Source organism: Uloborus diversus, chromosome 4 (genome assembly GCF_026930045.1).
Source record: "Uloborus diversus isolate 005 chromosome 4, Udiv.v.3.1, whole genome shotgun sequence".
NCBI lineage: Eukaryota > Metazoa > Arthropoda > Arachnida > Araneae > Uloboridae > Uloborus > Uloborus diversus.
The window spans coordinates 49,227,006-49,250,617 of record NC_072734.1 but is presented as its reverse complement, the minus strand read 5'-3'; the positions used below and the strand labels follow the sequence as shown (position 1 = coordinate 49,250,617).

Sequence of the window (23,612 nt, the reverse complement as noted above, 5' to 3'; positions counted from 1 at the left end):
AAGTTTATACATGAGAATACAAATGCTACATTGCGCTACTACTCAAAATTAATATGTTTTTCCAATGGCAAAATCGGCTACATCAAAAGTGGCAGTAACATTGAATATCATCTTGTACTTCTCTAATGGAAAATATTTCATTTTCAGGACTTGAAATCTGCATGTAAATTTAGAATAAGCCATTGGTCAAATCAACATTTTAAACATTACCTGTTTAAACAGTTTCTTCTTTTAAAGATCAATAATTGATTTTCTAATTGATGATAGTATATACAGAAATAGCTTTTTATGAAGTATTTTGAACTCTGAAGCGAGTATTTTCTTCTGTTATCATGTACTTTGAATTTTGTTGTAAAATTGTGCGTTTTTAAATAATTTTTAAAAATATTCTACACATTATAAAATTCAAATTGGTTAAATATTTTTCTCAACAGAATTTCTAATGAGTGTTACAATATTAAAAGCACCTGACTGATTTTTTTCCTGCTAAGAAATTGTCATTTTTAAGTGCTTAAACACTGAATCTCCTTGTTTTTTCTTCCTTAATTTGCATTTGTTATGCCTGGTTTGTAAACCATTTCTTCGCTATTATCCTTTTCACTTTCCTGCGACTTGCACAGCTTCATAAGAATTGATGAATTAATTTCTTTATGCATAATCTATGTGTAGTTTCGCATTAAACCCCAAAAGTTTCTTGGTTCGCTCAAGTCTTTTTAAACATTTGTCCAGTGCTCCAACTGAAAATAAAAGCAATAAATGAACACATTTTTAAAATTAAAAAAAAAGTTAAATGCATAAATAATCTGATGTGAGAGACGTTCCATGTCAACTTGCAAGGACGTTACATGGAACGTCTTTTTCAGTGCATAAAATGTGAGCTAAAGAATGTAAAGACATTCGACAAAAAAATCCAACTTTTGTCGGATGCCTTTAAATTCACGAGCTCACATTTTGTGCATTGAAAAAGGAATTCCCTGTAACGACAAAACACGTATCTGCAGTGTTCCTGCACTCTGCTTTTAATGTTATTTTATTTCCTTTTATTCTTTAAGCAAAGGTATTTTTATAACTAATTTTTGTTTGTAGCAAAAATCCATTTTTAATATAAAAATTTCATATTTTTTATACTTACATTTTTTAAACAATTTTTAATAAATACGTTTTATTAACTTTGAGGACATTAAAATAAAGATTTATTCCGTTGAAGCATTACTAACTTCATTATTCCCAAAATTTAAATTTGAATTGTAAATGACTGCAGAATATTATATATGCTTGTGCTTTTTTTTAAATAAATTTTAATATCTGTCTTGGACAATATTCAATTTTTTGTAACTACTTGGTATTGGCGGAGTATTTGATCAAAATTTGGCCGAGTACCGAGTACTCGGTGCGTCTCTAGCGAAGGCTACGCAGATCGTAATCACAGCATTACGATGCTGCCAGGTCATGTTTGCCTCAACTGAAGGTAGCTTCGTGAAACGTTTTGCTGTGTTTAGGCTGCCTACACAAAACCTAATAACACTGCATAATTTTTAACAAAGATTATTCAAAAACACATATTTTGTAATTCTATTAACAAATTTAGCAGAGCTTAAACATTTTATTTTATTAAAGATTTTGGAAAAGTAAGAATTATTTGCATAAAAAATATCCTGTTTTTTTTGTGTGTGCTGTAGCTCTAATTTAATTGAATCTTTTTTTTTTTTTTTGAATTTTTACCTCCATTAGAAACAACATATTCTTTCCTATTAGAATGTTTTTTTTTCTTCCGTTCAATTTGTCATAATCTTTCAGATAACAGGGTGGCGACAGATCAGGGAGATCAGGGAACTTTATTAATCAGGGAAATATCAGGGAATTTTGAAAAAATAACAAAAAATCAGGGAAAATTGATTTTATGAAGAAAAAAAATTTTTTTTTTTTGCTTTACAAAAATAAGTACTCTAATTCCCTACGCATTTTCCGCCAATTATCTGTTCAAAAAAAAAAAAAAAAAAGTAAAATTAATGAGGTGCGATTTTACACTGTCGCATATTTGTGCATCTTTTTTTCCTCAACGTCAAAGTATTGAATCTTACTTATTAACCACAGGATGAATTTCCTAAGATTGCTTCTGTGTCTGTTGGGGTGTTTATTTTACCTAGCTTGAAATTTCCTTTTACGTTTTCAATACTACGTAAAATAAACAACCATACAGGCAAAGAGGAAGCCTTCATTACAGTCTTAGCTCCTTTGCCTTTATTCCATTGTCTCAAAGTAATTAAGTACTGTACTCACGATTTAAAGAAGAAATCTTTGGTTTTTGAATTAATACTATAAAAACTTAAAAGTTATTACTTCTTTGGGTTTTTAATTTAATTGCTGAAATTGAACTTTCAGTAAAAAAAACTTTGTTTTTTGCCGTTATACTATTTGTTATCACCACCAATTATAAAGGTTTTCTTTATAATTGATAATTCTTTATAATTAAGGTTTTCTTTATAATATAAATCTTTATAATTGCCGTTATACTATTTGTTATCACCACCAATTATAAAGGTTTTCTTTTCTTCAGACTTAAGTGATTCTTTAATTTTATAACCAAGTTGTATTCTTCTTTTATGTATTTTGAAATTAACTAATTGATTTTTTTTTCTTTCTTTTTTCTTCTTCTTGCATTTCAAAGTTGTTTGTTACAAAAACAATCTAAAATTTTTTTCGTTACCTACTGAAATCATTTGAAATAGAATAGATATCATTTGAAACTTGTGTACTTAAGTAAATATCTTTATTTTTTTATTGTTAAAATGCTGTATTCGTTCATTAAAACCTATGTTCTTGATTAGAGAAAAGCTCCCCATGAATGGATGTCAAATGGTTTCATCTGTTTTGCATAAATATGTCAATTAGTTATATAAGAATAACTACATTACTTCTATTCTTTCACTATTACTTGTTATTCTTGCAACTATTATTAACTGTTATTATTTATAACTGTTTATTAACTGTTTGAAAACTTAGCTCAAAATAATTTCAATTACTCCTTAATTCTATCAGAAATACACATATGTTTTTAAGAGTAATTTTAATAGTTTCTTAAAATTCTTATGCTAAGTTTTTTTTTTTTTTTTTTTTAATTTTCTATAATTTGTCCATGTATAAAAATTTAATGTACTGTTTTGTAGGGGTTTTTTCCCCCAAAAAAACTTTTTTTTTTAATTTTTTTTTTTTAATTTTTTTTAAAACCATTTTATTAAAAAAGTAGCATCTTTTCAAAATATATTTTTAGTTCAACAACTTTACACAACTTAAAACGTTTAAAATACTGCATTTTATACAAACATACGATGGATTTAAGTAGAGCAAAGAAAGAAACCATTATCATTGGTAACGTAAATCAGGGAAATTTGGTGAACTTAATCAGGGAAAAATCAGGGAACTTTTTTTCACAGTTCCTGTCGCCACCCTGGATAAGAATTTTTTAAAAAAAAAAAAGCGCTTGAAATCGCTGTAAAGGAGGCTTTTCTTACCTTACAATGCTGTTGCAGTAAAAGTACATGTACAGTATTTAAATGTTGATTCTGAAAACACTGAGATTCTAAAAGAGTATGATATCGGTCTTTGATGGTCAATTTGTAAAAGACTAAGAATACAACAATTACGCACATGTGATGCATGGTGCTATATCTTATCCCTTTGCAAGAGTAAAAACAAAAATTTGTTTGAAGCAAGTCTTCGCCTCTAATTGGACGGTGTCCACGCCGTTTTCATATTACAACATATTCTTTCCTAAAAGAATTTTTTTTTCGTTCGATTTATTTTGATTTATCGTAGTGATCTTTCAGATAAGGATTTTTTTTAAGCCCTTGAAATCGCTCTAAAGGAGGCTTTTCTTACCTTATGACGTTATTACAGCAAAAGTACATGTACAGTATTTAAATGTCGATTTGATACTGGGGTTCTAAAAGAGTATGATATCGGCCTTTGATGATCAATTTGTAAAAGACTAAGAATACAAAAATTACGCATGTGTGGCGCATAGTGCCATCATCTTTTTCCTTTGTAAGAGTAAAAACAAGGATTTGTTCGAAGCAAGTCTTCGCCTCTAGTTGAACGGTGTCCCCGCCGTTTTCATATTACAACATATTCTTTCCTAACAGAAAGTGTTTCTTTTTTTTACTTTCTTCTATATCTAATATATAGAAAAAAGTATTAGTTTTGTGCAAATTTTCGAATTTTGACGAATTTGAACGTTTTGAGGGATGCTGAGTCCATTTCGACTATTTTTGGAAAATGTCCGTCTGTGTGTGTCCGTGTGTGACCAGATTTTTACACACACGCTCTACAGCCAAAACTACCGCATGAAATCGAACGAGATTTGGCACACATATGTTCCCTTATGTGATTTTCTGCCCATTGGTTTTTTGGGCGAATTCCTTCAAAGGGGTGGAGCAATGGAACGTTTCTTGAGTCATGCATGCCTGCTATTCCTGCCTACTGCGAAACAAAATTTGGTTCATATGTTGCCCGTAACATGTACGGGTGCTGATTCAATTTTTGTGTTAATAGCTCGAACGAGGGCTGAAGATGAAATTTGGAATAAATCTTAAACTATATGTAAACATGCATTGGTTCAATTTTGGCGCCAACTGCTCCAAGAGGGGCCAATTTTTTTTTTATGCGAATAAAAATAGCTTTATTAATGCAACTATAAGAAAGATAAATCGTAATAGACTGTTGTCTGCGTTTTTTGCGTGATTTTAATTATTTGAAAATGATCGAAATCTTATCTCAATGATTTAAAATTTTAACTGTTGCCAGCTTATGTTTGTTAAAAAATAAAATATTTAAAATTAATTCAAGCTACTGTTTTAAAATTGCTTTCAATTTTTGCTCTTTGCTTTGTTTTTGCGAAAATGGGTCGTTTCCGAAAATTTTAAAAGTATTTTTTTTTGAAAGAGCAAGTTTAAAAACATAGAATCTAACCATTTTTTAAAATAATTTAACAAAGTTTAATACTTAAAAAAATACATTTTAATCGGTGAGCAGATTCAATATTATATTTTACGCTTCTGCAAATGGCATCATAAGTGATGAAATGCCATTCACTGGTGCCATTAGATCAGAACGCAATGTTTAATTCGCATCTTTACTCACATGTACTGGCAACTATATGGTTGATAGCAAGTGTAGAGCGCAATATTTAATTCGCTTCTGAATTACCATAAGAAACGCGGTAGACAGCAAGCGTCAGCATTCAGCTCGCCAGTGGAGTATGCGCGAAAGTTCATCACTTGTGACGTCATGAAAACCACGCCTTGTTTGAAAAATTGGACATTTAAAAAATTAAAAATTTAAACTTTTTGAAAAGAAAAGTTTTTTCGCTCCATATATTTTTTTTTTGCTCATTCTTTCAACATCAGTGACTAAAAGTAGTACTTTTGACTAATGGAAACAACCCTGGCTCATAGTTCTAACCTATTTTTCCTTTGCAAGCGTAAAAACAAGGATTTGCTTGAAGCAAGTTTTTCCGTCCTTAATAAGCCTAGTTTTTCACAGCCGTATGGTGATGCTGCATTTTGATTCACATACATTCCATAGTTTACTGATCAGGGTTGGGTTTTTTGCCGGCAAAAAGGTATTTTTGCCGGGACAGTGGAAAAAACCATGGCAAAAATGGAAAAAATGGCAAAAACCCAATTGCAAATAAAGTAGCATTATATTGTTAATCAAGAAATAGTGACAATATAATATAAATAATGCACTTTAATATTTTAGATATGTCTCTTCATGTTACTTCTAATTTATAAGGTGAAAAATAAATAAAAAAACAAATGTTGGGATTGCAAAACTTAAGATTTTAAATGTTTGCTAAAACAATTTTTTCAGAATGAGCCAATTCCTTCAATGCTAAAACAAAGAATGTTTACTTAATTCAAATTTATATATATATATATATATATATATATATATATATATATATATATATACTTGGCTTTTTAGTTTTGCTGCATTGCGCATCTATGGGCTCTTGATGTGGTCTTTTCAATATTTTTTTCACTTTTATTATATATATATATATATATATATATATATATATATATATATATGTGTGTGTGTGTGTGTGTGTGTATACATATATTTAATTAATAACAGAATATTTACTTGAATATAGAAAAATATTAACTTTTCCTCAATAAAGATATAATGCATTTTTTCTCATTTACTGGGAAAATGGATAGCCAAGAGAAGAATTTAAAAAGAAGAAAGAAAAAAAGCTGATCACTATGTGCATTCTATATTAACTTTACGTTTTAGTAATACTAGCTCACTCTACAGAAAATGGCAAAGCCTTTTATCAATCATCAGTAAGAAGTTACCCCTGTGGGTTCAATGCCAAAGTGTTGTTTGGTGTGATAACTCACATGAATTCTTTGGTATAAGGAAGAAAGTGATTATGAAGATGGTATAGACTATGATGATTTAAGTGCTATTTCAATTTAAAGAAATGTGTATTTTGCTTTTTAATTACTTTTATTTCTTTTATTTTATAGTTGCATTTTGATTAAGTATACTTTATATAGATATTTAGTCTTCTGTAAAAAATGCTAAAATAAATAAGCTAATTACAGTTTCATTGTAAGTTAATTATTTGTTTTAGATGTTACAAACTGAAATTTTATGTTAATGTTTAAAAATTTAAAAGTAAAAATGCTCCATAACTTTAAAAGTTAAACCTTGATTTTTTTTAAATTATAAAAATAATTAAATTAAAATTTTATCAAAATCTTTTTATGCTTTTACTTTTATATAAAAGGGGAAAAAAAACTGTCCATAAGTTTTTAACACAAAATCTATTTTTGCCACTTTGGCTAAAACTGGCAAAAACCTATTTTTTCTGCACCCGGCAAAAACTTGCCAACCCTGTTACTGATTATATACAAAGAATGTTATAAAATTATCAAAATAATATTTACCTTGAATCTCGTTACTGTACCCGTTTCTTTGTAAGTTTTCCGTTCTATATGTGGAGTAATAGTGTAAGCAATTTTCTGAAAGAAAGAATATATATATATATATATATATATATATATATATATATATATATATATATATATATATATATTATGCGTTATGCGTGCAGTTTCAAGCAGTTATTTTAAGTTAGTATAATAAGCCACCACAAATGTTAGTTTCGGCAACAAACATATAACAAAAGTTATTGATGTTTCTTGTGACAGCGACGAAAATATCGCCGTAGACTTTAAACGCAGCAATAGTGTGGCTCTGATTACTTGAGGCGTGATCTTGACTATGTTTACCTTTTTGATATCGCCCATTTTTTGTCACCCCCTAAGAAATAACCATTTTCAAGGTCAAGCTTCAACTTATCAGAGCCACACTAGACGTCATTGGATATACATAATTTACTCTCTGTGACCCATTGATCTAATTTTCTTCCATCCATTAAAATTACTTCCACCCTGAGGACCGTGATTTGTTGATTGCTCAATGACGTCACTTTGAATCCATGAAACCTTACTCACTCTTTGGGCTGCAATCCAGAAAAAATAGATTAATATTCCGTTTCGAATTAACGTCATAGCTCCTCCCTCAAACTGTCTCAGATAGCAGAATTTTATGCCTACAATCCGACGCGAAATGACTACTTGTAGGTGCTAGAATATTGCTCAGTTTGATAAACAAGTTGATTACGACAGTGTACATTGTCGCAACACGTGTTAAGTCGCAATTATCTTTCATCACAGGTGCAGTTAAGGATCGACAATTCGTCCATCTTTTTATTTGAACAAAAATGTCACCTTCATTTTTTAATTGCAGTGCCTTATTATTTCAAAAAAATTATGTTCGCGTCTGTAAGCGTTCCCCCTTCTTTTTAGTTCTACAATTACACCACTAATCTTCATTCATAAAAAATATCAGGAGGCCAATTTCGGATCTACAATTTGATCTTGACACAGCCACGCCTAACAATCTTTCTTCAAGCTTTTTTTTAATCACATTTCAACGAAAAAAACCTGCAGAAATAGTATGAATTTGCCGCTTGGGGCAAAGGTCCCAGCTAGCTCCTCCATAGATCCGGCACTGACAATAGAGGACGTTGACGATGTTCGTGGCAGCATTTTTGGTGAAAAGTGCAAACATGGGTGCAGTTAGACTTTTGGGTCGAGGGGGGGGGGGGGGGGGGGATCAGTTTTCAGTCAAAAAAAAAAAAAAAAGCACCAAAATTTAAAGATGACAAGAACGGTATTGTTTACAGTTAAGGTCGGGGGAGAGCGGAGGGAACAGGGTGTGGATATTTTTCGAAAGTAAAGACTTAAGAAACAGTTATAGTTAATCTTTGATAGTGTTAAGAGAAGAAAATCGGGAAAGAGGCAGAGGAGTATCTAGTAGGGCTCGACCGATGGCATTTTTTGGCCGATGGGCCGATGCCGATTGTTGGCCGATTGTTCAAAGATGGCCGATGGCCGATTGTTTTCCTCCAAATGGCCGATTGCCGATGGCCGATGGCCGATGCTGTTGGCCGATGGCAAAAAAAAAATCTAACAGAAATAAATTGATAAGATTGTCAGGGATTTAAATGATCATTGATTCATTTTACTTTACTGCCTTTCCACGAATAAGGAATTGTAACCCCCCCCCCCAAAAAAAAAATCAGATTTCGACCTAAATTTTTATTTTACGATCATCCAATTTAAACTTTACAAGTTTTTTCGACGCGTATGTACATGCATATGTACCTAAGAACATATAGATTACCGAAATATCCATTTTGAAAACCTCCTTAGTTAATTATCGCAAATTCTCTTGTGATATTTTCATGCGCGTAAACTTACGTCACTCAAAAACGTTATGAAATAGTGAGTTGAAAACTCACACGTAGGTAGTATGATCTAAAAGTTCGAGGACAAGTTGTATAAAAATTTACCGTGAAACTATCTACAAAATAGTCACCTTGAACGACTATGCACTTCTGCCACCGTTCGTATAGCTTTTAGAGGGACTCCTGGAAGACATTTATCGCAAACTCCTGTAAGACCTCTTGCGCTGCTGCTTTGACTTCATCGTGGGGAAGAAGGCGACTTTCATGTTGAGGATGCACGGTTCGATTGGTCAATACTCTGATATGACAAACCAATAACATCACGATCGTCGGACTTAGATCCGTGTGACTTTTACCTGTTCCCAGCAACAAAAAAAAATTGCATGAACGCCGCTTTCTTCCGTCAGAAGAAGACAAAGCTGCATCACAGAAGGTAGCGAAAAATGGCTTCCAGGAGTTTTTCCAAAAGTTATATAAACACTGGCAGAAGTACATAGTCCCTCAAGATGACCTTTTGTAGGTGGATGTACTTCAGTCATGTGAACTATTCTGGGTAAGGTTTTATACAGCTTGTCCCTCGAACTTTTGGATCGTACTACGTACAATCTGTATAGGGTGTAGTTATGCTTCTCCTTTTTTGACTGAAGACAAAGAACAACAGCCAAAAAAAAAAAAAAAAAAAAAGGAGCAAAAACAAAGAGACTGTTTAATAACCAATTGATTTTTTTTTAATTGAATATATAACTAAGATTTCAGTAATATTGTAATAATGTTTGGATTTAGGTAAACTAAACGTAGTTAAAAAGCATTAAATTATGTTTAATCATTCAAAAAAAAACTTTGAAACCGTCAACAAATTACGCTATTAAAGTGAAAAGATTGCACGTAGACATTTTTTAGTCATCAAGTTAAACAAAAAAGGTAACAGATAAATTACAATATTAAATTATAATAGGAATATTTTTATACTTCTTTTTATGAATAGAAAAGTTGGCATTTTTCATAAAATGTATAACAGTGACATAAATTTTGCGGAAAAAAGAAATAGCCATGAAATGAGCGAGGTTCTTAAAACGCAGCTACAATAAACAAACTCAATATTTACACTAAGTTAATAACTGAATACATATATATACTACTTGATTTGATGTTTGCACACGTAATATTGAACAATTTGATTGATTAATCTTTTATGAAGCACTGCAAACACGTTCAAATTAAATTTTTCAATTTAACAATAATTTTCTGAAATTTTTAAAAAATTGCATAGTAGAAAATCCTTGAAACTTTTCTATAACATATTATTAAACATGTGATGAAAACGAAAATAACTTATACATTGATTTTATATAAATACATAAAAATAGTTACGACAGAAAAAAAATCGATCGCTATTAATGATGCAAAAAAAGGTGGCGCGTTACAAAATATAGGTGAAACAAGTATAAAAAATACGCAAACTGACATTTCTTGACCAAAATAAATAATCGCTAAATATTTAAGAAATGCTTGAAACGACGAGGGCGGATTCGGGGGATCACCCTCTGATTTTGGTGTAACTCACAATGTTAAACTTAGGCCCCAATTTCGGCTTAATTTTTTTAGTACAGAACCGCTACCACCAACCCCTCGGAAGAGTTTCTGAATCTACTTCAGCACTTCCGAAAAAAAAAAAAAAAATTCAAAATCCCTTTGTTTTCCGAATTATGTAACCATTCAAAACGTCTTTAATCAATTTCTAATTAATGCTCTAAACTTTTCCTAAACAATAGATAAAACTTGAAAAAAAAAAATCTCTAATTTTATAAATGGTGTTAGTTTTAAACAACTCAGAAGTACAACTTTAGTTTAATTTCAGAAATTGAGGGAGTGGGAGGAGGAGCACGCAAGTATTCACGGAAATACAAAAAATAATCGTAAAAAATAGAGTTCAAAATAATAATAAACATTGAGCAGAAAAACCCTTTTAAAACTTGCACCCGAGTTTGTTTTGACGTACAGTGGCGGATTTAAAATGTAGCAAATGTTGCCATTGCGCGAGAGGCCCCATAACCATAAGGGCACCGCAGGAGTTACAATAATGCTTTTGATAAATGTTTTACAACTTCTGTGATAGAGAAATACGGCCCCAAAATGTATTTCGACGGGCCCCAAACTTGTAGCTCCGCCGAAGCGATACAGAAAAGACTGCATTATTGTGATTCATATTACAAACATCGAAAAATTAAAAATTACCGTCGGTTCAACAAGAATCTAATAAAATGACACAAAAACCGGTTTCGCCATTTCATATTTGTTTCCATAGTCTCCAATTCTGCAATATATCACTAAATGATCGTCAGTCTGAGAAACTATATTAGTTTTGCATTGAAATAAGTAATTAATAGCCACAAAAAATCAGTTAATAGGCTTTTTAGAACATTCGATCGAAAACAAAAAGGGAAGGTCACAATTGGAACGTGCGCACTTCCCACAGGCGAAAATTTAGCCATCTACAGCTTACCATTTTTTAGTTATGACTTATGAGAGATACATACGTACATCCAGCAGCAAGAAACAACGCAATAATTAACGTGTTTGGTACTTGAATGCAGTATTAAAAACTCTTTCAGGGGTGACTAAAATATAAATTCATACTGAAATTTAAGTGAACAATTTTGTTTGAAAACAATAACTCCCTTTACTTTGTATTAAAAAGTAAAACAAAGGTCTTTTTTTTTTCAAAAACATCGGCCAATTCCATCGGCTTTTCGATGTTTTTAAGGCCGATGGGCCGATGTTTCCTGCAAGTTAGCATCGGCCGCCGATGCCGATGGCTAAATTGTTGAACCATCGGCGCCGATGCATCGGTCGAGTTATAGTATCTAGGCCGGGGAAATATTTCAAAACTGAAGAAAAAAAATTGCAATTTTAGACAGCTATCAGCAATGTTAGAGGGAAAAGACATGAGGATCGCGTTAATTTCAGGTACTCTTTGATGATGTAAAGGAGGTCGAGGGCTCTTCTGAGAAATTTCAACATTAAACTCCGAAAAACGAAATTGTAGGCCACCTTCGCATGGGAGGTGCGTTCCTTTGAAAAGGCTTTTAAATTGAAGTCTTGAAGTCTCAGTTATAGACTATCTTTGGTGATTTCAGGGGATCGGGTTGCTCTCCGAGAAAATGTTTCGATATTGAAGTCTTAAACACACTATTTTGAACTGTATCTGTTGATCATGGAGGAATAGGTAGGGGTTTCGCTTTCCATATGTTTTTCGGACTGAAGTCAATTTTAGGCTATATTTGGAAGAAAGGTATTTGGAGGACTATTCCACGAAAGTTGCCGAAAACAAAATTTTAAGCTGTCTTTGGTAATGTTATGGGAATGGGAAAGAATCGGGGCTCTCTCCAAAATTTTCCGATGTTGAAGTTTGAAAAACGCAATTTTGGGCTATTTTTGTTGCCGTTAGGGGGATGGCCTAAAGTCACCAAAAGAGAAACTCATTGTTTAGTAACAGTAGAAAAAAAGGAAGGAGGAAGTTCAGAGCTCCCACTCGAAATCTTTTTTGAAACTAAAATTAATGTAAAAGTATGTTTGGAAAGGTAAGGGGATTCCCGCCTCGGAAGTTTTTCAAAATTGAAGATTAAAAAGTAATTTTAGGCTCTCTTTGGTAAAGTAGAGGGGAGCCGTAGCCGTCTCATTCGGAAAATTTTTGAAATTGAAATCTCAAGGCCTAATTTTAGACTATCTTTCGATCTAAAATTAAAAAAAAAAAAAGGTGGCAGTTCGGGGACCCTCCACCAAAAGCTTTTAAAAATTGAAGTTCTAACAGAACATTTAAAGCTGTTTTCTGTGATGTTAAGAAAAGGTTCTGGGTTCAGGGACTATTCTCAGAAGAATTTTTGATATTAAAGTTTAAAAAACGAAGTTTTAAGCTTTAGACACTAGAAAACGGATGGGAGAGTGCCCTTCAAAATAAATAAATAAATAAAAAAAAATTTAATAAAAATAATCGTGAATTATTAATAACTTATTTTTAGGGTATGTTTTTTGACGCTAGGGGAAGAGAGAGGCTTTGAAAGCCCTCCCTGGAAAATGTTCCAGCATTGTTAACAACGAACGGACAATGAGAAAATATTAGGAGTACATAAGAGAAGATGAAAAGCCTCGTAGAATGTTCAATGCTGAGTAAAAATAATTTTTAGATTCATACGAATAAAGAAGGCTTTAAACCTTGTTTGTATTTTATTCTTTGAGGGGGCTAATAAACTTTCAAGAGTGTCTTATCCTCTTTAAGCCTACCTTAAACTCCGTCCACGCTTTCAAAACAAAAATCAGTTTGGAATTATTCCACGTCTCCCCATTGAGAGACTCTACATTTACAATATTTCGGAATCGAAGTCCTAAAAATGCAAGTGCAGGGCATCTTTGATGACTTTAAGCGACGGAATGGAGTTCGAAACTTCCTCCCGGAAACTACGAAATTGAAGTTTTTAAAAGGCAATTCTAGACAATGTTTGAAGGAGGAAAGGTTTGGAGACCTCCCCCCTCCCCTTCTTTGGCAAACCTCTATATTTTAAGTGTTTTTATTAAATATGACTCCCGCCACCACCCTAAGCATTTGTAAATCCGATGTGTAGCAAAGGTAAACAAAAATTTCAATCGCTCCTTCCTTGAAATATTTATTGATCCGCCCTTGTGTCTCTTTTACACCTAATAGTAGGGCAGCTGACACCAATTTTTGTTTAGGTATTTGAGGCAAGCTGAAAACTTGTCACACACCTCTCTTATTATACCACAACAACGAACTGCATGGCTGGCTGGGAATTAGCGGTGATAAATCAACCCCTAAATTAAAAAAAAAAAAAAAAAAAAAAAAAAAAAAATTGGTTCCAAAAATATATTTGAGGCAATATGCAATTTTGATATGTTGTAGTTTAATGTTTAAAAAAATAAGGAAAAAAAATAAACCAGACGATTTAGTCAAGGTTTTAACATTGCCAGACGCGTGCAAAAATATTTTGCAAAAAATATAAAAAATGTATTTGAGGCAACTTGAAATTTTAATAGGACATTATTTATAGCTAAAAGATAATATTCTCAAAAAGACAGATCATTTCGCTGGGACTTTCTACCTACCAGGTGATTTAGTATGAGAGAGAGAGCGTTTATCGGCAGCTGGCTTACCAGTAACTGTTGGTTCTGGCGAGGTCACGTGACTTACAATAGCCATGAGGTTTCTAGTTGGATTTTCGGATCATTATTCTTAGTCGTATATTTCTAACATTGGTGTTACACGTTTTATAAGTTAAATAACTTTAAAATGTCGGGTAAAAAACTATTTTTTTTCATTTGTAAAAAAGACGATGGTAAAGTATAATTGCTTTTGTAGAGAAAACTCTCAAAAAAAGTCATAAAGTGTTAGAAATCCGTAAACTTCACGGATTAAAATGCAATAATATTGTTTTGCCAGTGATTCCTAAACAAACAAGTGGTTATTACACAAACTGTTATAAGAACTTTTTAGCGTTAATGAAAAAATATTACGACAGTATCGTGATTGGATCTAATGTTGTTACTCCTATAAAAGGTATTGTATTGAATTAATTAATTTTTCAAGTAGTATTTGCTCACAAATGGAATAAAGCATTCACAGTATTGAGTTTTCCTATTTTCTAATTGGCAATATACAATATTCAGTATACTTTTATTATTATTGTATATTTTACCTGCATAACTCAATAAAATAGCTCTAATATCTATGCATACAATAAAACTACATGCCCGATTTTTGAGTCTCTTCAAGTGTTAGAAGTTATTTCAACATAGAATTTTCAATTAAATTTATATTTCTTATACAACTAAAATTACTTCTTGTTTATTTAAATACAAATTTAGTGTGATAAGTATAAAATTAATAAATATGCACATTGACATGTGTTGGTTCTTTTCCAATGAGTTAAGATCATTTGAGGCAGTGAGAAGCAAAGGGATGTAAGTGACAAAATTAAAAATTTGGAGATAACCAGTGCACATGGTAGGTGAACCTCTCTTCTGTCTTGGGGAAAGAGATGGTACTAGTAGCCCTGATAGTTGTAGCTATACAGCATGATTTAGGAAAAAAAATCAATGAAAGCCTACCTAGGAGCTAATCTTCAAACGCGTTTTATTGAAAACTTGAAAATATCCACTTGCATCCCTTTGCTTTTCAATGCTTCATTTTCATTGCATGTTTATTGGCCTAACAAACATCTAACTTTATTACTGTTATAAGGCTTTAATTGTTAACGAAAATTTAAATTAAACTACTTTTTTTTTCAAACAATTTAATATCCGACAATTCACATCAACAAACTGCGTTAGAACCTTTTACATCAGCAAGTACAGTACTCTACATTTACAGCAGAACCATCTTCATCATCACTCCAACCATCCACGTCTGCAATAGAATCAGCAATATTAGCATCTCAACCATCTGCATCTATACTTCAATCTTGTTGTGTCTACATCAGAAGCTCATGTCGTTGTTGTCGACGAAGACAATATCACGGATACGTCAAGTACGCCCGTGGATAGCAGTACTGACAAAAAATCTCAGTGCAATCAAAAAATTTGTATTTTTTGTCACAAAAACTCCAAAAAATATCAAGGACAACGACAGCCGCTTCTAGAGAAGGTTTACTAAAATCCTTAGAAATGTACGAACCATTTATCCAAGAAACTGAATCTTTCCAAAAAATACAAAGTTCGGAGACATTTTATAATCATCGCATTTGCCAAAAGAATTATTTTAATAAATTATGGAAACTTGAATATAAACCAGAAACAAATTACCACAAAAATTTACAATTACATGAAGGAGCTTTTAATGACGTTTGCAGCTTTATCGATGAAAGGGTGATCAAGAATAAAAAGAGTTATTCTTTCACTTTTATTTGTACTAGTTATTTAGAAATTATTTCAAATATTGCTGCGGAAAAAGATGGAGATTATAATAATGTTTTCACTAAGGCTCACTTTGAGAATAAATTTTAAAAAAAAGAAAAAAAATCAAGATACCATACAAATTTCATTAAAACATAATAAGAAAATTCTTAGGCCAACAGGTTACTTAATCAATGACGATTTATTTACTCTTATAGAAGAATCGGATGTTCTCCATAACGCGCAGCTTATTTTCAAGCGAACAATCCTCGATTGTAAAAAAACACCAGTACCGAAATGCATTAAAACTTCAAGTTTATTAAAGGGCGAATGCACGACACACCAAATCATAAAAGATTTCTATTTGGCTACATTGATTGATTATATATAATCATTTTTATACGAACCATTTTTAATATAAATTCACAAAATTTCCTATTTTTTACTCCGAAAATCCAACTAGAAACCTCATGGCTATTGTAAGTCACGTGAACTCGCCAGAGCCAATAGTTACGCGGTAAGCCAGCTGCCGGTAACGCTCTCTGTCTCATACTAGATCACCTGGCACTGGCAGATAGAAAGTTCCAGCGAAATGATTTGTCTTTTTAAGAATATTATTTTTTAGCTATGAATAATGTCCTATTAAAATTTCAAGTTGCCTCAAATACATTTTTTATATTTTTTGCAAAATATTTTAGCACGCGTCTGGCAATGTTAAAACACCGGCTAAATCGTCTGGCTTATTTTTTTCCTTATTTTTTAAACATTAAACTACAACATATCAAAATTGCATATTGTCTCAAATATATTTTTGGAACCAAAAATTTTTTTAAAAAAAATTTAGGGGTTGATTTAGCCCCGCTAATCCTCAGCCAGATCTGCAGTTCGGTGTTGGGGTATAATAAGAGAGGTATGTGACAAGTTTTCAGCTTGCCTCAAACTCAAAAATTGGTACCAGCTCTTGGACTACAATAATGTTTTCAAGACATATCTTACTTCAGAGCAAGAACCTTGAGCCTTCCAGAGTTTGTAACAAGCGACAGCTGGCACCATGGCTACAGAAGATAAAGCAAAACCCCATCCTAATGCCACAGCCCATGTGGGATAGAAGTAATCCTGGTACTTTAGAGGTGGATTGTTGACGATGGCTGATATGATGACTGCCTAAGTAAAGAAAGCAATTGTATTACATGATAGACTTATTATTTTACATTTTATTGAAACTTGACTTTTGCAATAGTTAAAAAATAATCACTCACTACCAATAGCTTTTATAAAGGATTAGAACCTCTAAGTTGCGGCAAGATTAATGGCAGATGGGGTAGTGCGCAAATACCAGTAGTACAATAAACATCTTTAGTCAAATCATATAAAAGGTCTCAGTTGAGAAAAATGTCCACATGATTTCCTGTATTCAAGTATTTGCAGCTGAATGCAGCATATGATGTCTTCAAAATCTGTTTCCATATATATGAGGGTAAGTCAAAAATTTATCTGGTTTATCTGATATTAAATCTGATAGCTCTGCTATCAGATGGCATCAAAGTGGAGCAACGAGGGGTGGTCAGATTTTTGATAGCAAATAAGTTGAAGCCAGCGAATCGAAACAAACTCGTGGTCTCGCAAAGAAAGTTTTTTTTTTTTTTTTGCAATGCAACGCTCTGCCGTACACGGCCCATCACACCATAGAAACAATCAACAGGTTGGGTTTTGAGACCCTGGAAAATTCTCCCTATAGCCCAGATTCCCTCAGACTTTCAAAAGAAGGTGCCAAAGTGGCTGCATGATCAAACGAAAACTTTCTATCAGGAAGGCTTATAGTACGAGATCCCACTAGGCTTGTCCTACCCTCATCGAGTTTCCTAAAATTGTTACCATAGATGAAGAGTAAAAGTTGTAAATAAAACGTGAAAGTAAGAATTTCTACCTCTTTCACGTGAATTAATCAGGGTTGTCAGGGCTTGAAAGGTGCCTAAAAATGAATAATTTACCCTCATCGAGTTTCAGAAAATCGTTATCATAAATGAAGAGTAAAGGATAAAAATAAAACGCTAAACTAAGGTTGCCTCCCTTTTTCGGTTCCCTAATCGGGTTGTCAGGGGATAAAAAGTTTTCAATGAAGGAGATAATTTACCCCTAATTAGCCGCGTTCGCAACTTACTTTTCGACCCGGTAAATCCTCGCTCTCGCTCCGCAAAAATCCCGATTGAAAAATTTCCTCTTTCCATGTAAAAAGAGGTTCTCCCATTGTACCAGAGAAAGCGGTTTTTACCCAGTGTCCTTAGCGGCTAGTAGACGAACTTGTTTCGCGTAATGCATTCCGGGTAAAAACACCGCTTTTACTCCAGAAGCTAGCAGGAGTAGAAAGATTCTACATAAAACCCGCTTATAACCGGAATGCGGTGAAAGGGTCGACAGTGTCCATGGAACCGGCCCTATTGGAGTTTCCGGAAATTGTTGTCATAAATGAAGAGTAAAAGCTGTAAATAAAACGCTAAAGTAAGGTAGCCTACATTTTGCGATCTCTAAGCAGGGTTGCCAGAGGCTAGAAAGTGCCCAAAAATGAGTAATTTACCCTCATTGAGTTTTCAAAAATTGTTGTCATAAATGAAGAGTAAACGATGTAAAGAAAACGTTAAAGTAAGGTTGCCTACCTGCTGCGTGTGTACTAATCAGGGTTGCCAGGAGCTAAAAGGTGCCCAAAAATGAGTAATTTACCCTTATCGAGATTCCACATAAGTTATATAAAAACAACATAAGTTATATTAATATAAGTTATAAAAAATGTAGGTAAAAATATTACAAAATCGATGGTATAAAGTTGCCTAAGCAAATGTGCTACAATCATAGGGTTGCCGTTGTTCGAAGTTTCAATATTGAAACTTTGAATAGCAGCAACCCTATGATTGGAGCACTTTTGCTTAGGCAACCCTATACCATCGGTTTTTAAATATTTTTACTTACATTTTTACATATGTGCCCCTATATGTGAACTTGCCCTATTGGTTTTCGGTTCGGATTCCCCCAAGGGGGGTAGAGCAATGGGACGTTTTCTTGAGTTATGCCTGCCTGCTATTCAGGAAGTAACTGGCAGAATAAAACAAAATTTGGTACAGGTGCTAATTCAATATTGGTGTCAATAGCTCAAACGGTGGTTGAGCTGTAGAAAGTTTTCGAACTATTTTGGCATCAATAGCTGAAAAGGGGGTTGCGCAATTGAACAATCTTTTTGTTCCATTGTGAGTGCCATATCTCAAGAAGTAATGCTAAGTTCTGGATGAAATTTGGAATAAATGTTAATTCATATGTAAACAGGCGTTGGTTCAATTTTGGCGCCAATAGCTCCATGGGGGGCTGATTTTTTCTTGTGTGTGAATAAAAATAGCTTTATAAATGCAACAATAAGAAAGATAAATCGTATTAGACAGTCGTGTCGTCTGCGTATTTCGTGTGATTTTAATTGTTTAAAAATGACCAGAAAATCACGATGATTTATACTTTTTAACTGTTGCCATCTTGTGTTTGTTAACAAATAAATGTGCGTAATTATTTTAAGCAAGGCTTTAAAAATAATTTTCAATTTTCATTCTTTGCTTTGCTTTTGTGAAAAATCGGGAATTCGCAACTCCAGCGCTCGAATACACTACCTTGCGGTGATTTACAAAATTAAAGGAAAGGGCAAAACATTGCGTTCCACGTGTGTCTGTTGGTAAACATAGGCAGTTTGTTATGAGCATTTATTAATGCATTGCATGAAATTATTAACGAACATGCTCGTCTATTCGATGCATATTTTTCCCTTGAAAAAATAATTAATTTAACGAACCTTATTTTACTGCAGCATTTAGTTGGAATGGACAGTATGCAAAATATTTTCTTGAATCGTGGAATGAAATGAAGAATGTTTAACGTTGAGAGTTTTCATCGCCAAAATAGTGTGATTTTAGTTTAGGGTTATAGTTTTAGTATTGTGCGAGCAAAGAACTCTTGGTGAGATTTCGCATATCAGTTGTAAACTATTTTTATTTTTTATCATGTGTAGATTAAAATGGTAGAAAGATTACAGAATTCGATAAGTTTAAAGAAATAATGGAAGATCAATGAAAAAGAAAATCACCACCATGTATCCGTGAGAATTTTAATGATGATGCAGTACAGAATTAAATCATAATTCTGAAATTAGAAACATACGAAACAGAAAAAAATAAAATTAACCGATTCGGCGATTTGAGAAATAACTCAGCTACTAATATAAAACAATTAGCGCTAGTCAAATAAGACAAAGAAGTATCATTTTGAACTTTTGATAACACTGGTAAACAAAGGCCTTGTTACATGAAATATTTATAGTGTTCTTATGGCCACAATAAAAAGGAAGTTCCATCAAGAATTGATAAATATGGAATTCAACTTCGGGGAAATGGCTGCTTACAACTACGAACTAAGAAATTTGCATTAACTTCTAACGTTTAGTAATGATTATTGAGTTCTCATTTCCTTCTATGTAAGCCAGAATATTAACAAGACTTTAAAAATTAATTTTAAAAGAATAAAAGAAAAAAGTCATGCATACAAACAAAAATTACTAGTGCTAGCGTAGAAAATGCTAAATGCTTTTCATTTTCTACGCTATGGTGTGCGTTTGTTTTACCTGTTTCATCCGCCATTAGACGGTGGCTACAGTGCCCCCTATAGTTTTTTGGAGTTGTGAATTGGGATGGTCGTCAAGTGTTGGCGTGTATAATTTTATTTTTGTTGGGAATATTGTTTACTCGTCAAGCATGGGGAGGGATCAGAATTATAAGAAAGATATAGAAGAACGTTTCATGATGGGGCCACAACATACTAGTTTTATATAACTTTTGCGGAAACTCGATGAGGGTAAATAACTCATTTTTTGGACATCTTTTACCCCTGACAACCCTGGTTAGGGACCGGAAAAGGTATGCAATCTTCTTTAACGTTTCTTTACAGCTTTTAGTCTTCATTTATGACAACAATTTCCGGAAACTCGACGAGGGGTAAATTATCTCCCCCACTGAAAAACTTTTCTTCCCCTGACAACCATGATTAGGGAGCCGAAAAAGGTAGGCAACCTTAGTTTAGCGTCTTATTTCTATCTTTTACTCTTCATTTATGATAACGATTTTCGGAAACTCGATGATGGTATACTCAGGGCCTGATTAACGGGCAGTCCAACTAGGCCTGGGCCTGGGGCCCCATCTTTCTAAGGGGCCCCGAAGCATTATTTTAACATCATTTTACGTTGACTTAATGTGATAGAATAGAGAAAGGAGCCTCCAAAGCATTGTGGGCCTTGGGCCTCACTTTCAGTTAGTCGGGCCCTGGGTATACTACTCATTTTAAGGCACCTTTCAACCCTTGACAACCCTGATTAGGTCACGTGAAAGAGTTAGAAATTCGTACATTCACGTTTCATTTACAACTTTAACTCTTCATATATTGTAACAATTTTAGGAAACTCGATGAGGGTAGGTCAAGTCTAGTGGGATCTTAGACTATTACGGAAGCTTGTGCCCCGTCGGACCAAGTTCCTTACTAAAGCTGGAGACTTTATCGAAAAAGAATGTATTGTTATACACCTATCTTAGTTTAATAAAGTTTTAGAACGAAAAGTGCAAGTACTTTTTGACTTACCCTCTTATAAGTTAAAAAAAGAAGACTTTTCCTTTCCCTTGAGCAATGCAAGAAAAATACACTCTATAACAAAAAAATCGACGCACCAAGAAGGAATCATTTGATTGCTTTGAAATTTCGTATGCAGGAGTGTGTTGACCAGGTATGCAAATGATTAAAATTTGGTGTCCAATGAAGGAATAGTTTGATCTCCAGAGCATCGAAACTGCATATCCAGCAGATGTATATAAAGGGCAGTTCTTCAAAAGTTGTTAAAACTTTCGATTTGATTGCTATTCAGATTACCTTTCAACAACTTAAAAATGCCTCGCCGCATGGTTCGTGCTCATTACGAGCAACTCTCAGAGTTTAAAAGAGGTCGCATCATTGCATTGAAAGAGGCCGGTTGGTCAAATCGGAGAATCGCTCATCATTTGAGTCGAAGCGATGCGGCGATTCGAAGATGCTGGCAAGGATAAGTGGAAAATGGCAGAGTTCAGCGTCAGGATGGTAGCGGCAGGGCCGTCCGAAGAGCTGACGGCGCCCGGGGCGAAAGTTTCCTGACGCCCCCCCCCCATACACACAGAAAAATCAAGTTAGTTATAACATAGTTATAACATCAGTGCATAATACATACTTGAATATTTTACATATTGATAAACAGAACAATCAAAGGGCTATGCATACTACATATTAAAACACAAGCAATGAATCTGTTTTTGATATTTGTGAAACATTAATGCCCCAAAAACTTTTCGAAAAACGGAAATGTTAAAAATCCAAATATTTATCTAGTAAAATGTTATCACACTAGATAAAAAACAAACAATTAAAACTGAAATGGTTATTCATATTGATCAAACTAAGAACACGAATATAATTTGCTGATTATAAAGAGAAAATGTATTTATCGAAGTAAATTACATCAAAATCAAATTTCGATCTGAACTCATCCAATGATTCTTTTCAAGAGTTTTTTGGTTTTACTTGTACCAACCTTTAATATCAGCTTTCTTATATGTTATAAACAAAGATGTTATTCTTTTGAATCAAATATTTGTAAGTTTTAGGGAGAAGCCCACAAATACTCAACAACACCGAAAATCGCTCAGAATTGCGTTTTTGGAGCTCTAATTTCGAAAAATCACTCGCCCTAATATTACAAAATATGGCCTTGCAAATTGCTTTTAAGAATTGAGTTTAAGATAATATTCGCCCACATGCCGCCTTTCTTTAATATCACGCAAGCAATGGGTTTTTCAAACGACACTTACAAAAAATTTAAGTGGGATAGCTCCTGAAAGTAAAACACTGCTTAAATTTTTTGACCGTAATTTTGAACAATTTTTCTGGGAGAAGCTCCAGATCCTCCTATCCATCAAATCTTCAAAGTTTGTCTAAAGCTGCGTTTTTGAAACTTAAATTTCGAAAATTTCAGGGGGAGGAGGAATTGAGTTTAATATATTTTAAAAAATAATCGATCGGAAACAGTCTCTGAACTCCCTCCCTTACCCTAACGTCAATAAACATGGCCTAAAATCGCGTTTTAAGGCCAGAATTGCGTTTTTAAAACTAAAAGTTTCAAAATTTTGACCGGACACCTTTTGACATTTTTTCCTATCCGAACAATAATAAAAAAAAAATTTTTTTTTTCCAGAGTGACCCCTTAAAAAAATTTTCTCGTTACGTCACTGCATGCTGAGGCAGAACTCAAGCAAATTTGGTGAGAACTAGACAAGAGAAGTGCCTTTTGTTTGATTTTAAACATTTATATTCTCAGAAATTGTATCTGTTTCAGTGATACAAAGGAAACGAATGCTTTGGAGACTGAGAGACAGGAATATTTTAGTGCCATAGAACAAAATAAAGAACCATTGCAATGATTCTCTAATTTGTGTGTCTATGGCTGCGTATCTATGATAGTACCTGAAATGAGGGGGCGCCGCAAGGCGCACTTAATTTTATACAATCGGGGCATTTTATGCGAAGAGAGGCATCGCAAGGCGCTCTTCATTTCGTGTGAATGTCGTCGTGTTCCGTCGAAACGAGGGGCGCCTTGCGGCGCCCCCTCATTTCGTGGCGCCCGGGGCGATTACCCCGCTCGCCCCCCCTTCGGGACGGCCCTGGGTAGCGATCGACCTAGTATCACAACAGATCGTGATGAGAGAGTGATTGTCCGATCAGCTGTCACAGCCCTCTCTTCCTCTCTATGAATCATCAGATATTCAACCTAAACACCAGTGTC

At 33.4% G+C, this 23,612-nt stretch overlaps 1 protein-coding gene across 1 annotated transcript in view; it reads right to left on the bottom strand.

The window, feature by feature from the left end:
* Positions 1 to 507: 507 nt before the first annotated feature.
* The window catches only part of LOC129220555 (sodium-dependent noradrenaline transporter-like), a 96,810-nt gene continuing 73,705 nt past the window's right edge, over positions 508 to 23,612 (bottom strand). Inside the window, exons 13-15 of the mRNA XM_054854986.1 lie at positions 16,727 to 16,894; positions 6,960 to 7,034; positions 508 to 737 (exon numbers count right to left, since the gene is read on the bottom strand). Of these exons, the coding sequence (XP_054710961.1) occupies positions 714 to 737; positions 6,960 to 7,034; positions 16,727 to 16,894 (267 nt within the window). The 3' untranslated portion in view covers positions 508 to 713. The remainder of the gene's footprint in view (positions 738 to 6,959; positions 7,035 to 16,726; positions 16,895 to 23,612) is intronic.